Source organism: Sciurus carolinensis, chromosome 9, assembly GCF_902686445.1.
Source record: "Sciurus carolinensis chromosome 9, mSciCar1.2, whole genome shotgun sequence".
NCBI classification, from domain to species: domain Eukaryota; kingdom Metazoa; phylum Chordata; class Mammalia; order Rodentia; family Sciuridae; genus Sciurus; species Sciurus carolinensis.
The window spans coordinates 14,484,467-14,500,336 of NC_062221.1; the positions used below are offsets into that span (position 1 = coordinate 14,484,467).

General features: G+C 34.8%; 1 protein-coding gene across 7 annotated transcripts in view; it reads right to left on the bottom strand.

Moving 5' to 3' along the window:
- Pls1 (plastin 1) overlaps positions 1 to 15,870 on the bottom strand; it is a 109,431-nt gene that overhangs the window by 6,020 nt on the left and 87,541 nt on the right. For 6 of the 7 annotated variants that reach the window (XM_047564441.1, XM_047564440.1, XM_047564439.1 and 3 more), the window contains 4 exons: positions 13,644 to 13,722; positions 9,695 to 9,809; positions 3,538 to 3,671; positions 2,080 to 2,203 (listed from right to left, as the gene is read on the bottom strand). In XM_047564441.1, coding sequence (XP_047420397.1) covers positions 2,080 to 2,203; positions 3,538 to 3,671; positions 9,695 to 9,809; positions 13,644 to 13,722 — 452 coding nt within the window. Of the gene's footprint in view, positions 1 to 1,651; positions 1,733 to 2,079; positions 2,204 to 3,537; positions 3,672 to 9,694; positions 9,810 to 13,643; positions 13,723 to 15,870 lie in introns of all 7 variants that reach the window. The other variant, XM_047564444.1, reaches the window with a different exon arrangement.

Genomic DNA, 15,870 nt, shown 5'->3' on the forward strand with positions numbered 1-15,870 from the left:
CTGTTCTTTCACAATGGTTCATAGATATCCATTGTGAAATTCCCCAGTGACCACCCCCATACAGACCCTTATTTCACATCTCATGCACTGCCTTGGATTCTTACGCTTTGTTCTTACACCATACTCCCTACAACCCATGCTGCTCACCACATTTATAATAGTCTTCCTAAAATGATCTCCTTTCTTACATTACTCCCCTTCCTCAACATCCTTTAAGATCTTTATCAAGGACTGGCTGGGGTTGTGGCTCAGTGGTGAAGCGCTTGCCTAGCATGTGTGAGGCACTGGGTTTGATCCTCTGCACCACATAGAAATAAGTAAATAAAATAAAGGTATTGTGTCCATCTACAACTAAAAGAATATTTTTTTTAAAAAAAAGATCTTTATCAAGATCCTCCACAGTCTTGATCTAGTCCATATCTAGCACAACATCCCTTAGAACATCCTCCCCCTCGCCAATCTCTTTCTCCCCACTTTCTCAGACTTGCCTTTACTCAAGATGGACCCATCTAGTTTATTCTTCCCCCTGCCCCACCAATTCAAAGCCCTTCTCCATCAATCAACTTTCTCCATTCACTCTTTATTGACCATTGAGTTGGAAATTATTAGACTTCACCCAATGTATTAACTGTATTAATCATATCTTATAATTTACTCTCTAGTATTGTTACCTTCTCAGTTATATAAATTTGTCTTTCAAATAAATGGTGGACATTGAGGACCAAAATTATTTCTTATTCTTTTTGTTTATCCAGAAAGTTAATTTATATAGTAAGTACTTAAATATTATTTTTCCTAAATGCTTTTAATGTGTTTAATTATCTATGCTTATTTTTTTTTTTTCTTTTTTTTGCGGTGCTGGGGATTGAACCCAGGGCCTTGTGCTTGCAAGGCAAGCACTCTACCAACTGAGCTATCTCCCCAGCCCCTATGCTTATTATTTTAAATTAATAAATGCATATAATTTCAGTATAACAATTTTAAAGTGTAACTGTCAGTTAGAGAAGTTTGTAATACACCCCCAATCCTGTTTCACATTTTTATATTGTGTTTTCTATCTATATAGAGACAAATCATGAATGGAAAATTCCTTTAAAAAAATAAGCAACAATAAAAACTAAACATTATTGGTTCTTTTCAAGATAAAAGAGGAAAAAAAGCACTTGAACTAGGACATGGGCAACATCTCTGCCAACATCCAACTTCCTAATACAGTTGTTTGAGGCCTCAGGTTTTGGTAAAGAGGAAAAATGTGAATTTATCAATTTCTAACATTTCTTCCACTCTATAATGTTATTAAACAAATAGAGCAAAGGCAAAGAAAAGAATAAAGATGGGTAGATAGTTCCTAGGACATAAGCTGTTTAATCTGTTTGCACTTCTTTATTTCCCCAAAAAATACAAATCGCTAGCTTTTCACACATAATAAAATCACAAACACAAAGCTCACTGAATGAAGCTGTACAAGCAGACATGCTCATTTGTAGTTAACACCAGCTTGCATGCAGAAGCAAAACACAATGAAAATGCATGAAAATTAGTGGGATGTATGGGCAGATTACATCTTGGAGTGCTTTATGGATCATCCACAAATGCCTGGAAGTGTTAAGTGCATTATGAAGCCGGATGACAAGATTTTTTTTTTTCCTACCAGTTTTCTCAACTCCCACTTGAATCGGTTTGGCTGGCTCTGTTATGCCTTGGAAATGATGTCAATACAACTCTGAGACTGCTGCCAGGGAGCACAAAACATTATAGGTCCTATATAAACAATGGCTTTTATCTTTCTTTTTCATTTGACAATTGGATTTTTTTTTTTGGCTCGATTCTATTTCTTAAGATTAGATTACCAACATCTATTACCTTGCATTTATATTCAACAGGATAACCAATCACAAATATAAAAATTCAAACTCAGTATTTCTAGTTTACACATGCCAAATAATTAGTACCTAAACTCCTCTAAGTTGTGTGTTTCCAAGATATTACATTAATGTCATTCTATCTAACCAATATAATTCTCAATAAGAAGTTCCTTCCTAAGCTTACAGAAAAAATTTCTTAAGTACTCTTGATTACCTTGAAGCTGGAAATAGAAGTACTTTTGTTTGCACTTTTAAGAGTCTGGTTGACCCATTTAATAATAATTTCATCATTTACTTTTTCACCCTCTCCAAGATCTGATAACACATTCAATGTATACCTGCAGCAAAGAAGACACATATTTGTTTTCATATCATTTTTGTCAATATTTAGATAAATATTTAAAAAATAGTTCAGTTCTAATAAATATTTCTAATGTTAGCCTGGCATTTGCACTTGGTTAAAGTCCAGAGTTCCAAAGCTCACTATGCAAAAACAAAACTACAATATGGTATTTAAAAACTTTAAAACAATTTACAAAGCCATTTTAAGAGTTATTAATGCAAAGTAAATTTCTAGAGATTGATCCATTTTCTTTTTTTCTGTTTCTTATTTTTCATTGTTTTTTTAAGTTATAAATAACATTATAATTCATCTTGACATAATTATAAAAGCATGGGATATAATTTACTTTAATTCCCCAGTACTTCCTCTTTTTCTTTCCTCCTCCCTTCCTGTTTCCTTCCCTCTATTGATCTTTCTGCTATTTACTGTTTTTTTTTATTAGTGTCTGTGAATATACATGATGGTGAGATTCATTGTAGTATATTTATGTATGTACAAAGGAAAGTTAGGTCAGATTCATTTCTCTGAATCTGTTTCTCCTCCTTCCCCCTCGATCACCTTCATCTACTCCACTCATCTTTCTTCTATTTGGATGGAATTCTGCCCGCCTCTCTTGCTTTTTCCTTTCTCCTTGTTCCTTTCTCCTTTTTCTTTTCCTCCTTGTTTTGGACTAGCTTCCACACATAAGAGAAAACATTTATCCCTTGGTTTGGGGGGATTGACTTATTTCGCTTAGCATGACAGTCTCCACTTCCAAGCCTTTGCCAGCAAATGCCATGACTTCATTCTTCTTTATGGCTGAGTAATACTCCATTGTCTATATATACCACATTTTCTTTATCCATCCATCCGTTGAAGGGCACATAGGTGGGGTTCCATAGTTTAGATATTGTGAATTGCGCTACTATAAACATTGGTGTGGCTGCATCTCTGTAGTATGCTGAGTTTAGATCTTTTGGATAGCTGGGTCCTATGGTGATTCCATTGCTACTTTTATGAGGAATCTCCATCCTGCTTTCTAGAGTGGTTGCACTAGTTTGTAGTCCCACCAACAACATATGGTGTACCTGTTTCCCCCACACTCACCAACACTTATTATTACTTGTATTCTTGATAATTGCCATTCTGAATAAAGTGAGATGAACAGACCCATTTTAAAATGAAATTTACTAGTACATGTAATCAATAATAAATCCTTTTACAAAATTAATATATTTTACATTGTATATGTATTGTGTTTATTATTATTATTCAAAAATAGCTAAAAGTTTAGCTTGATAACTTGTTGAAGGGAACTGACAGTGTTGCTCTAAACACATCAGCCTTTACCTTCTCATCAGCTGCCATACCAGTGCCAGAGTAAGTGTTGAATTCCCTTCATTTAGGTCCTGCCCAGCAATACCAACCAAGGAGAATTTGGCCTTATTCTTCCCAAGCTCCACTGCGTAGTTACAGTTTTCAATCTATAAGCAAGCAAAAGTTTGGGTATAAAAACATATCTCCTGAATATGTCAACCTGATTCAGTCATCTGAAAAATAATTCAATAACACTTTATATGACTGAATTTCATTTCATAATAACACTGTGAAAGCAAGGAATACTTATTTCCATTTTATAGCTAAAGATATCAAAGCACTAAGGGGTGACCTAGATAGAACAGCTGGCTGCAAAGCATTCAGATCCTGTCTTATCTTGTGAGTCTTGACAATCCAAGATTACACATCTTACTAATGGCAAATATGTGACTAAAAACCTAGATTCCTGCATTCCACTAATAGACATAATTATGTTTTGTCTATATTTTAAATTAAGGAATAGGAAAGTCATTGTTTCATTAAGAATCTAATTTCATCTCTCATAGTCTTTAACCACATCTTACTCATCCTCAATTTCAGCTCTTAGCCCATTTTATTTAACAAAGGCTTAACCTTCACTGAACCAGCTAATAATGCTTGTTGAACTTGTTGAACTCCTATTAATGCTTATATTGCAATGCTTTTGCACCATCTTCTATTTATACTTAGCTTTATGTGATTTCTTTTGCTATTCATTGTATAGCTCCTTTTAAAGAACAAAAATGTTTACAAGTATAAATCTATATCAATCTACCCACTTCCAGCCCAGTGCCCTGCCAAAAGTCAAAATTTGATATATAAGTACCAATAAATTATTTGCCCACCTATTTATTTTTAGTGATATTAAGTTTGGTTAAATTCTTTCTGTACTTAATTTTTTTTTTTCTTGGTCTACTCTGGCCTCTAGAGAGGATTCTCATTTCCCATCATCTAGTGTTATACTTCTTTTATCAGAATAGAAATATGTGTGTGTGTGTGTGTGTGTGTGTGTGTGTGTGTGTGTGGACACATTCATTCTTATGCAGATGAGTTTTCCTGCAGTGAAATTGTAAGCTCTCTTAATTGTATATTATCACCAGTGGAAGAAAAGCATTTACTACGTATTTTTTGGAATAAACAGTTTAAAAAAAAAAAAAAAAAGTATAACTAGTTTCTCTCAATTTTGTTTCCAAGGTAGTTAAGGCTCCATTTCAGTTCAACCAGAGATAAACAGATAACATTTTTTTTTTCTAAAAATAAGGAAGTATTTCTATGAAAGGCAAAAAAAGAGGCCACACAAGTAAAGGATTTTTTTTTAACAAATAAATAAATTTATTTAAAAAAGAGAATTTGGCCAGGTGCAGTGGCCCATGCCTGTAATCCCAGCTGCTCAGGAGGCTGAGAGAGGAGGACTGCGAGTTCAAAGCCAGTCTCAGCAAAGTAAAGTGCTAAGCAACTCAGGGAGACCCTGTCTCTAAATAAAATACAAAAGCTAGGCCTGGGGATGTGGCTCAGTGGTCATGCACCCCTGAGTTCAATCCCCAGTATTAAAAAAAAAATAAAAGAGAGAAAAAATTCCCAAAATTCAGTTGGTTTCAAAACAACAACAACAAAAAAAATGCAAGGAGATCCTTTGAACTTTCTGTAACATTTGCCTGGTTCACTTCATAAATCAAATAAAACATCTGATTTGGATTCATATTTTTTAAATGCAAGGAGATAATAATTCAAAATTAGTTTTCCTAGTAGTCATATTTAATTATGCCTGTTCAATATAAATAAATGCTATAGAAATTTTTAGACTTGTAAAAAAAAATAAAAGGGAATGGATTCCTAATTTATGGAAAAAAACCCAGCACTCTTGATTATGTAACTGTGAAGAGGAAGAGAAAAACCATGGATACTCATTTGAATGGGAAACTTTGCTAACAAACTACAATAATCACTTTTGTGTAGAATGCATTTCAGTAAAGGACCATCTGTCTTACAGTTTGACCAAAATAACTAAGAGAGATGATGGTGAAAAAGAATCTCAGGGTTGCTAGTGTAGACTAAGGGGACGTTGGTATGACCAACAATAGAAGGGAAACTGGAAATGGGTGTTAACATAAGGGGAATGATGTTCTATTTGGGGCCGCAGCTGATTTCAAAATTTGGCAGAACACATCTAAGATCTGGAGAGGTACCAAACTAGAGAAAGAATGAGAAGTTAGGTTCCTAGGGGTCAGTCATGTTTATGGTAGTATCTAAAACCCTAAAAATAGATCTGCTTCCTGAGGCTGAAAATATAGAAGTTAAGAGCTTTAGGCACAAACTGAGTCTTGGAAATAATTGAGAATTGTCAGGCTAAAATATGCAGAACTCATATTAGTTAAGAATGGACACAAAGCCAAGCGTGATGGTGAAGAACTACAATCCCAGCTATTCCAGAGACTGAGTTAGGAGGATCAGAAGTTCAAGGCCAGCCTGCATACCTTAGTGAGACCTTGTCTCTAAACAAAGAAATAAAAAGAGCTGAAGAAGTAGCTCAGTGATAGAGGGCCCCTGAGTTCAATCCCCAGGATGGGAAGCAGGGTGAAATGAACATGAAGAAAGCAAAAAAAAGTTGGAGAGCCCAGTCTGAGAGTGAATGGAAGAATGATTCCAAGCACTTCAAATGCTTTGGAGGATCATTTGGACAATGAGAAGAGTTATGTAATATGACACCAGCTTCCAAGTGAGAAGAAATGCAGAAAAAGCAATGAAGAAATATATTTTATGGTGCAGTTTTATGAACTTAATAAGTGAAGTAAAGTGATGTTCGTTGATGATTGTCCACAGTTCATAAAATAATTCCCTGTGATGATGTGTCAGGAAAAGTACTGCTTTTAAAATATCTTGAAATTATCTCATGCTTTATGTTTAATTCTACTAAGTAGCTAGTATTTGTTGAAAGGAAACATTCTGAATATGATTCATTTGTAACATGTTGCAATTAACATAAAAAAAATTCCAAGCATAGTGAATAGTTCAATTTGTGTTTTCCTGTTAAATTTTGAAGGAAAAAAAATTATGTGAAATTATTCCACAAGATTTTCTGAATTCTAAAAAAAATAAGATTTTCTGAATTCTACTTCTATGACAAAAACTGTAAGCAAATCAAATGAAATTTTAAAATGCAGGCAGTTCAATCATCAAAAATACTGAAAATATGAATATAAATCTCATAATTGCACTATCGATTCAAAAACTTTTAATATTATGATGTATCTCCTTTTAAAAGTCTTTGCTTTTTAAAAAAAAATTTCTAGTTGTCAATGGATTTTTATTTTATTTACTTATATGCAGTGGTGAAAATAGAACCCAGTTCCTCACACGTGCAAGGCAAGCGTTCTACCACTGAGCAACAACCCCAGCCCAAAAAGTTTGTACTTTTCTTCTTCTTCTTCTTCTTTTTTTTTTTTTTTTTTTTTTTTCGGTGCTGGGGATTGAACCCAGGGCCTTGTGCTTGCAAGGAGGGCACTCTACCAACTGAGGTGCACCCCCAGCCCAGTTTTTACTTTTTTAAAATTGCGAAGTCTACAAATATATGTTCATTCTCGGGATGTAGAGGAAGATTAGAAGTCCTTTTTGAAAGCATACCTGTGTGTATGTTTTAAGCAAATTAGATTCATATCAAGTACACACACAGTTTTGTATATTGCCCTCTGCCATGCCACCATTACTAAAATACTTTACTTTCTTTTTTTGGTACCAGGGATTGAACCCAAAGCACTTAACCACTGAGACATATCCCCAGCCCTTTTTGATTTTATATTTTGAGACAGGTTCTCACTCAGTTGCTTAGGACCTCGCTAAGTTGCTGAGGCTGGCTCTGAACCTGTGATCCTCCTGCTTCAGCTAAAACACTATTTTTGATGGCAAATTTTACTTCATCTTGTAGGTGAGTCATTATTAATGCTTTATTGAATAACTAGATTATGTTCTACTGGAACTAAACATTATGGTAATAAGCAATCTGGCACACAACTTCTTGTCTGAGTTCCTGATTTTTCATCGGGGTAGACGATAAGAATTAAAATTATTAGGTCAAAGGATTTTTTTTTTTAGATTATTGATAATGTATTACCAAACTGATTCTAGAGCCATTCTAAAAAGGAAAATATCCTCTTAACACTGGATGCAATTTCTTATTTTAAACTGCATTTCTTTATCGTGGGTAAAAAGTTTTTCTGTGTATTACCATCATTATTTTCTGTTAAAATTTTTTTTGGGGGTACCAGGGATTAAACTCAGAGGCACTGGACCACTGAGAATCATTCACTTATATTTTCTTAAGAGTTTTATTATATTTTAACATTCCTTACCTTAAATCCACATGGCATTTACTTTGATGGATGATATATGGTAAAGATTGCTTTTTTTTTCTAACTAAATAGTTAATTGGGTGTTTTCTGGCATCATTTTTTGGATGATCTTTCCTTTCCCTCTTGAATTCAGGAACCACACTGCCATATATTAAGTTCTTAGGATTAAGATTTCTAGGCTATCCTATTCCATTCCATTTTTACATTCATACTAAAACATTTCAATCACTGTACCCTCACTATAAATTTTTATATATAGCCATGTACTACTTGATGAGAACTGTGTCACTGTGGTCATGATGTCACCAGGTGATACAATCTTAGGGAACAACCATAGTATATGCAGTGCATCATTAACCAAACCATCATTATGTGGCACATGACTATTTTCTAATGCCTCCAAAATATCCCTGAACATCCTTGGACAATGTTCTTGACTATTCAGGCCTTTTTCTTCTTCTGGTGAAAATTTAAAATCACTTTATAAATCTCACCCTCAACACACATATATATATATATATAAATGGTTTCACTTATTCCCTGCTTCACGCACACACCATCTTTTTAGTGTCCAACTGGAATTATGTTCTACTTTTAAGTTAACTGGGAAAAATTGATATCTTTATGCTATTTAGTCTTTCTGTCCAGGAATATGGTTATATTTCTACTTATTTAGTTACCAACAGTTTTAACATTATGAAAATTCTGGTCAATTTCATAATAAACAGGTAAGTTCTAGAAAATTTAGTCCACTAATTTGTTTAGTATGTTTCAATTATCCTTATTTTAAACAAAATGATGAGATTAAATGAAAGTATTAAAATTTGAAAGTCCTGTGTAGTCTTACTTTAGAAAGCAAATGACACTAAAAATGGTAAAAAGGAAATGCGAAACAAATCCAAAAAGGTTTCAGCAGAACAAACATGAACACCAAGGAGACTCCTGATCCCATCTGAAGAATACTAGAAGACAAGAACTTCTTTTTACAATCATCTACCAGATTTTCTTCCACCAGCTGCAATCAAGTCACTGCCTTCAAAAAACATTAACTTCCCATTGCTTACAGTTTAAAGCCCATGCTCTTTAATCTTGTAGTCAAGATTCTTAATATCTTGCTCCAATCCCAATTTTTAGTGTTCACGATTACTGCTTACCTATCAAAATCTTCTGCTACAGCAAAACTAATCCTTAATTCCCAGAAACACACTTTCTCACAATTACCATTTAGCTTAATCCTCAGCCCCTTCTCCATCCACCTTGTGACAAAATTCAATCCATTTCTCAAGGTCTAACTCAAATCTAGCCTCCTGCATGAAGACTTTCATAAGGGTGACCTGTGGTCTTCTCTTCTTTAAAACCCATACTATCACTTTGCTTACATAGTCCTATATTGCAGTTGTTTACACATATCTTAACTCCCTGATTTCTTTAGGGCTCCATGACTTGTATTTTTTCATATTATGCATAGCACTGTACACAGAGATGGTAATCAAATATATGCTGAGTAAATGAATAGCCAGTAAAGACTCAACAAGTTGTGGCAATTATAAAGGAAGAATGCACTTACATCTCAAAGAACATTAAGTACTACAGCTTGCTAAAGAAGAAAGCATTTATATAAAGCTTCTGACTGGGAAGACTGTCTTCAACTTTCCAAACTTGTAAAAAGGCTATTAAGCTTAACATATTTTGGTCTGAAACAGAGCTGTGGGGACTGACCATACTTTACCAAGCTTTACGAAGTCTAAATCTTCAGTTTTATATCAGAACAATGACAACAGACCCATGGTCATTATCTCACTCACCTTCTTCATGTTCCCTCCGAGAGCAGGATAAGGAGGTTTGTTGACGTGGTTCCAGTCAACTGGCACTCGGATCATCTCATAGAGCTGGAAGATCACCAGAGCATCTGCAAGGTCACTAGAGAAGAAGGGAAAGGAGATGAGACAAGAGCAAGTGTCGGTCTTTAATTTTATGAAGTACACTGAAGATGGACATACGTCTTTGAAAACACAACAGAGGCTTGGCATGGTGGTTCATGCCAATGATCCCAGCTACTCAGGAGGTTCAAGCAAAAGAATAGCAACTGTGAGGCCAGCCTAGGCAACTGACTGAGACCCTGTCTCGAAAGAAAACCAAAAAAGGACTGCAAATGTAGCTCAGTAGGAAAGCGCTTGCCTTGCATGTGCAGGCTCTGGGCTCAATCCCTAGTATAGCAAAGAAAAAAAAAAATCCACAACAGGGTCACTTAATGCTTATAGAATAACAGGATATATAATGACACAGAACTTCCAACCTAAGAAGTTGCCCCCAAATTTTTCATAAATATTTACGAAGACATTTATATAGATATATATGTACATATGGTCATATCTGTGCCCACATGTATGTATATGTAGATAAGTAAGTACATATGTACACATACAGAAAGACATTGGTTGCCACAGAATTTATTTCTTTATTTTTATTTTTTGAGACAAGGTCTCTGTTGCTCAGACTGGTCTCAAATTTCTGGGCTCAAATAATCCTCCTGCCAGCCTCCTGAGTAGCTGAGACTATAGGCATGAGTCACTGCACCCAGTTCACAGTATTTACAAATCTGGAAAAAACTTAAATGCCTGGCCATCAGGGGATGTTGAGTAAACTAGCCATACTATGAGCTCCTGGGCCACTGTTAGAAATAATAAAGTAGATGTCTATATACCAATATGACATGCTTTACAAGGTAATATTGTTTAAAAAGGCACATGGCAGAACACTTCACCTGGTCTGATCTCATTTATTTTTTTAAAATTAGAGTCAAAGTATTTATATACCTATGTATGCTACATACTATTAATATGGATTTCCTCTGGGCAGGAAAAAGGGAGTATGAGAGGGCAATTATATATTTTATTCTGTTCATGTACATATTTCTTGAAACTTGTACAGTAGAATGAGTTCATGTGTTAGTGATGTATTAGGATTTTTAGAAACTTTTAATTATAGGAATATCACAGCTATTCAGTAGGCAGTTGTTCATGTTCAATAACGAAGGTTAAGAGGAAGGAGTTTATCAGCAAGTAGGAGTTCTTAACTAATACTTAAGAATACTAATACTTTATATGGAGAAAAGTAAGTTCTAAGACAGTGTGTCTCCAGCCTGTTCTCAACTCTGTATGCTAAGGACATACAGCAATAACAATTGATTTTTTAAATGGCTAGCTCTGTGATATATTGTGTGGCTTTTCTCCTCTAACAGCTTATCCACCAAGTTATGTCTTAACTGTGGTTGATGTGAGCATTACTTTGCATTTTCTGAGCATATACCATATGGCAGTGAAGGGGGCTGGGCTCTGTGCTGAGTGATGGGAAAATCTAATATCAAAGTCATTAAAATCTGACAAGGTTCTCTATAAGCACATGAGCATTTTGTATTAAAAAAAGGCATCACTAGCCAGGCACAGTGGTACACATTTATAATCCCAATGGCTTAGGAGGCTGAGGAAGGAGGATCTCAAGTTCAAAGTCAGCCTTAGCAATTTATCGAGGCCCTGATCAATTTAGTGAGACCCTATCTCAAAATGAAAATTAAAAAGGGCTGGGGATGTGGCCTGATCAACTTAGTGAGACCCTGTCTCAAAATAAAAATTAAAAAGGGCTAGGGATGTGGCTCAGTGATTAATTGTCCTTGGGTTCAATTCCCAGTACCAAAAAAAAAATGACATTACTATTGTGTAGGTTCTATACTCCATCTAGTTCATGAATTTTTTTTTTCTCTAAGTGAATTAATTCTTATTCCTGGATAATGTGGTACTATTATTCATGGTCTACAAATGGGAAAACTGAGGTCCTGAGAGCTAAAATGATTTCCAGAGATTTCAAGATGAATTCCACAACCAACTGATCCTAGAAACTCTAGAGCTATTTATTCTTAAATATGTTTAAAAATTTGTTTTGAGAAAGGAATTTTCAGTTAAAATCAATATACATTATTCTAATTGTATCAGTAGAAACTGGATATACTATAGATGGGGTTAAAAAAATGCTTAGGGGTAGGCTTAGGAATGAGATCCAGATATAAATCCATGTTCTGTTTAGTGTTGTTCTGAATATGATGGTTTCCTTTAAGGTTATGCTACTTTTGAGAATTTTCTGAAAGTAATAGTCTCTTTCCCAAGGAAAAAATACATATCCCTAAAGCCCTTTGCTAGCATTTTGAGATCAAGGTAACTATAATTAGGTATCTAACTAAAAAATTCGGCCAATTCTCTTCTATATACCATAGAGAACTCAAGTCTTCATAATTATGAAATACTTACCCAAGTCTGAACAAACTGAATCCCCTATTTTAATATTCAATTATAAGAGAATTACACATTTATTATAAGAAAATAAAACCATATTTAAAGTACTCAAATTGCAAATAAACATCTCACTATTCTGTACTCCTACAGGTGGCATAAAGCTTGGTATGCACCTCCCCAAAGTCTCTTCTTCAGTAGTATATTAGAGACATTTATAAATATCTATTCCTCTCTCCTGTCCAATATTTGAGTTTTACCTGCTATCTCCTGTCAAACTGATGTACATCTCCTCTCATTTAGCTGGAATTAAAATAAGTCTATCACATTGAGACCAATTAATCAAATAAGGCAATACTTGGTTTTAGATTTTAAAGAATAATTTTAATACATACCAAGAAGCAGAAATTACTACAAAATAAATCCTCAGTGAGGTTGTCCACTATGACATTAATCTTCAGTTCAAATTTAAAAAATAACTTAGTTAATCTTTAGATAGGGTTAAACTCTTTAAAGAGGTAAATTATTGACAGGTTTAGTTAAGTTTTTTTCACTAAAAAAAAAAAAAAACTAGCTGAAGTTGAGTTCCTTTATATGTTTTTTAAGGCAAGATTCTATAATAAAGAGAAAAAGGTTTCTTCTCATCTACATCTAGGAAGACACATTGTTATCACTAACAGCGTTGGAAATGATTTAGTAAAATATTTTCTTAGTCCAACCAATGTCAAATATGTGCTGTGACACTGGGGATTGAAACCAGGGGTGCTCTACCACTGAGCTACATCCTCTGTCTCCCCACTTTTTTTAAGACAGGCCTTGAACTTGTGATTCTCCTGCCTTAGCCTCTCTAGTCACTGGGGTCACAGGCCAGCACCACTGTACAAGCTATGTGTGGTCATTTTTAAACAAAGAGTAAGATAAAAATTATAATAATTACCAGGGAAAACAAGTCATTTCTACAAATTAAGTAAATGAATACATAAAAATTGTACAGTAATTGTGGTTGTGATAAAAATAATTTAAAAATGAATTATAATGAAAAATACTGATATAATGGCTAAGAACCATTTATCAAATAGTACTGTTATTCTAATATGTTCAAGCTGAAGTAATTTATTATTTTCACAATTACCATAAAAGAATAAGGATTATCTTCATTGATGTAGTTCTATCATCAAAAATCATAATTATATTATTTTTTAAAGGATACTTTCCTTTTAAAAATGTACTCTATTGCCAATTCCTAGCATTCTGAAACTCTAAATGTTAGCTAACTCCTTGTGATATGAGAAAACGCTGTCATGTAAACATACTGACAGTCTGAAACTTTTAAAATTGGACCACTGGGGCTGGGAGGTAGCCCAGTGGTAGAGCACTTGCCTAGCATGTGTGAGGCGCTGGGCTCCAGCCTCAGCATCAGGGGTGGGGGAATAGGATCCTGCCAGTAAGGCTGAAACACGATGAAACGTACCTGTACAGGTGATTAATGTATGGGTTGACCCCCAGGGAATTCATCCAGTTCCGAAAGGTCCTCTCTTCCTTGCTCTCTCCTAGAGTACACACAAGTTCACACTGATGATTCAGGACACAAAGAATCAGGAACTATACTTCAAACTATTCAGGCAAGTACAAATTGGCCATACATACTTGGTCATGGTTCCTTAGATACTGTAATTTCTTTAGAGGAAAAAAGAAAAAAAAAAAAAAAAAAAAACTCTTCTCCACTCCATCTAGGGCGCCTCCATTTGCCCACACATACTCTCTCCACCTCACTCTCGCTCTCTCATTCTCCTTTTCTCCATCTAGATTCCCTTCCTTGATATCTGTGAATCACTACCATCCAGAAACACAACAGACGAACTTGTGTAGTCTGAAGTTATGATTAGATTCAAAGTGGACTAGATAAACATTGTAAACCAAAATCTTTTAGCATTCGGGGTAACATTAGCACATTAAACAGAAAAGCTTTGCCTTTCCCAATACAATGTTTCTAATTTTATACAGATTATGGTTTCATACAGGAAAGTTTCTGGGCTTACAAACCTCCACTTTACACCACACAATGAAGGAGAGTGGGAATTTCTGGTAATATTAAAAAACAGGCAATGATGGGGGGTGGTGGGGGCATAACTATTTTACAGGCTTCCTGGGTTTATCTTAGATTGTCACTATTGAAAATACTTGAGGGATATGGACCCCCCACACAGCATTCTAATGTGTGCTAATCTAAGGATGGATTTCATCATAGTAAGTTCCTGGACCTCAAAGGTCACCTCAAGGAGACAACTCCTGCAAGCACTGTTATTTAACTTGGGATAGCTCTACCTCCAGGCAGCCCTTCACAGCAGCACAAACACCATCCACAGGGAAAATGCAGGGAAGGGGTACCACAAAGCAGGAAGAGGTGCAGACCTCTGCTGCATCTGCCTTGCAGTTACTGACTGCAAATAGTCCTAAGTGACCAATCAAGATAGCCTGTCCTTCAGCACAGTTAGGGGACAGTAGAATAGCCTGGACTGCATCTTATCACCAGACCCCTGAAAGCTGAAACGTTTTCACTTTTCATCACTTCTAATCCCTACGCAAGTTCACTCTCTAGACGTGGGCACCTGTGAGACTCCTGGGACAATTTGGTATGGAAATCTATAACCATCTGAGCCTCAGATGAGCCATCTGTACAGTAATCTTCAGGCTAAGTGCCACAGATAGTATAAACCAAAATAGGTACCAAAACCTTCCACGATCTGAAGGACATTGTTATTTGCATCAACCTTTCAGAAGATAAACTGCCCAACATATTTTCATGTGGTTTTCAATGTCATTACCTAACATATTTCCCAGAATCTGCTTTAATTCTTGTCCTATGAAATTATATAGCCATATAATTTCTTGTTTAAATTTTGTTCCTGCTGGTCTTTATAAGAGGCAACTGATCAGTCTGTTGTATCTGCTACAACCACTTTAGAATTAATCTACATGACAACCTTTTCTAAAAAAGCAAAACCAAAATATTCCCAGAATCCATGCCTACCTTATTTATAGAAGTTATTAAAAAGGTTCAAACTAAGTCCCTGAACTGTCTACAATATGACATAAACATAAACATACTGTGAATAATAGCTTGATGCATGTTGCTTGGATTTACCTTTTGGTCATTTCTCAGTTACCACCTATTATAATGATATATATATATTTTTCCTAGTAATTAGAAATTTTTCACATTTTTCCCACCTGGGAAAATCCAAATCATGTCTTAAAATTACAAAGTCTGAATGTTCTAATAGCTTAATTTTAATTAAAATATTCAAATTCTGTTGACCCATGATATAGTGAATATTTTAAAAGACACTAAGCTTGTATTTTGATTGAGTTCTGAAACTGTTACAAGCTTCAGATTCATGTTTCTTCCTGTTATTCTTAACTAATTACATTATTATCATCTTAACTTTTAATCCCTGCAAAGAAATGTAGATTTCAAAAGTGAGCATTTATTTATCTAGCACCATTTCAAGTCGTCTTGGTAAATAAATGCTCAAAGCTAGAAGCATTATGCATTTGTGCAAAAGCCATGGTAAAGCATTACAAAAACATATGTATTCCAGATTGGAGAATGTTTTCTGGATTGCAGACAACTAAAGCAATCTTTGAACTAAAATCTTAATTGCTGATATATACGATAGAAAGAATTATAAAATATT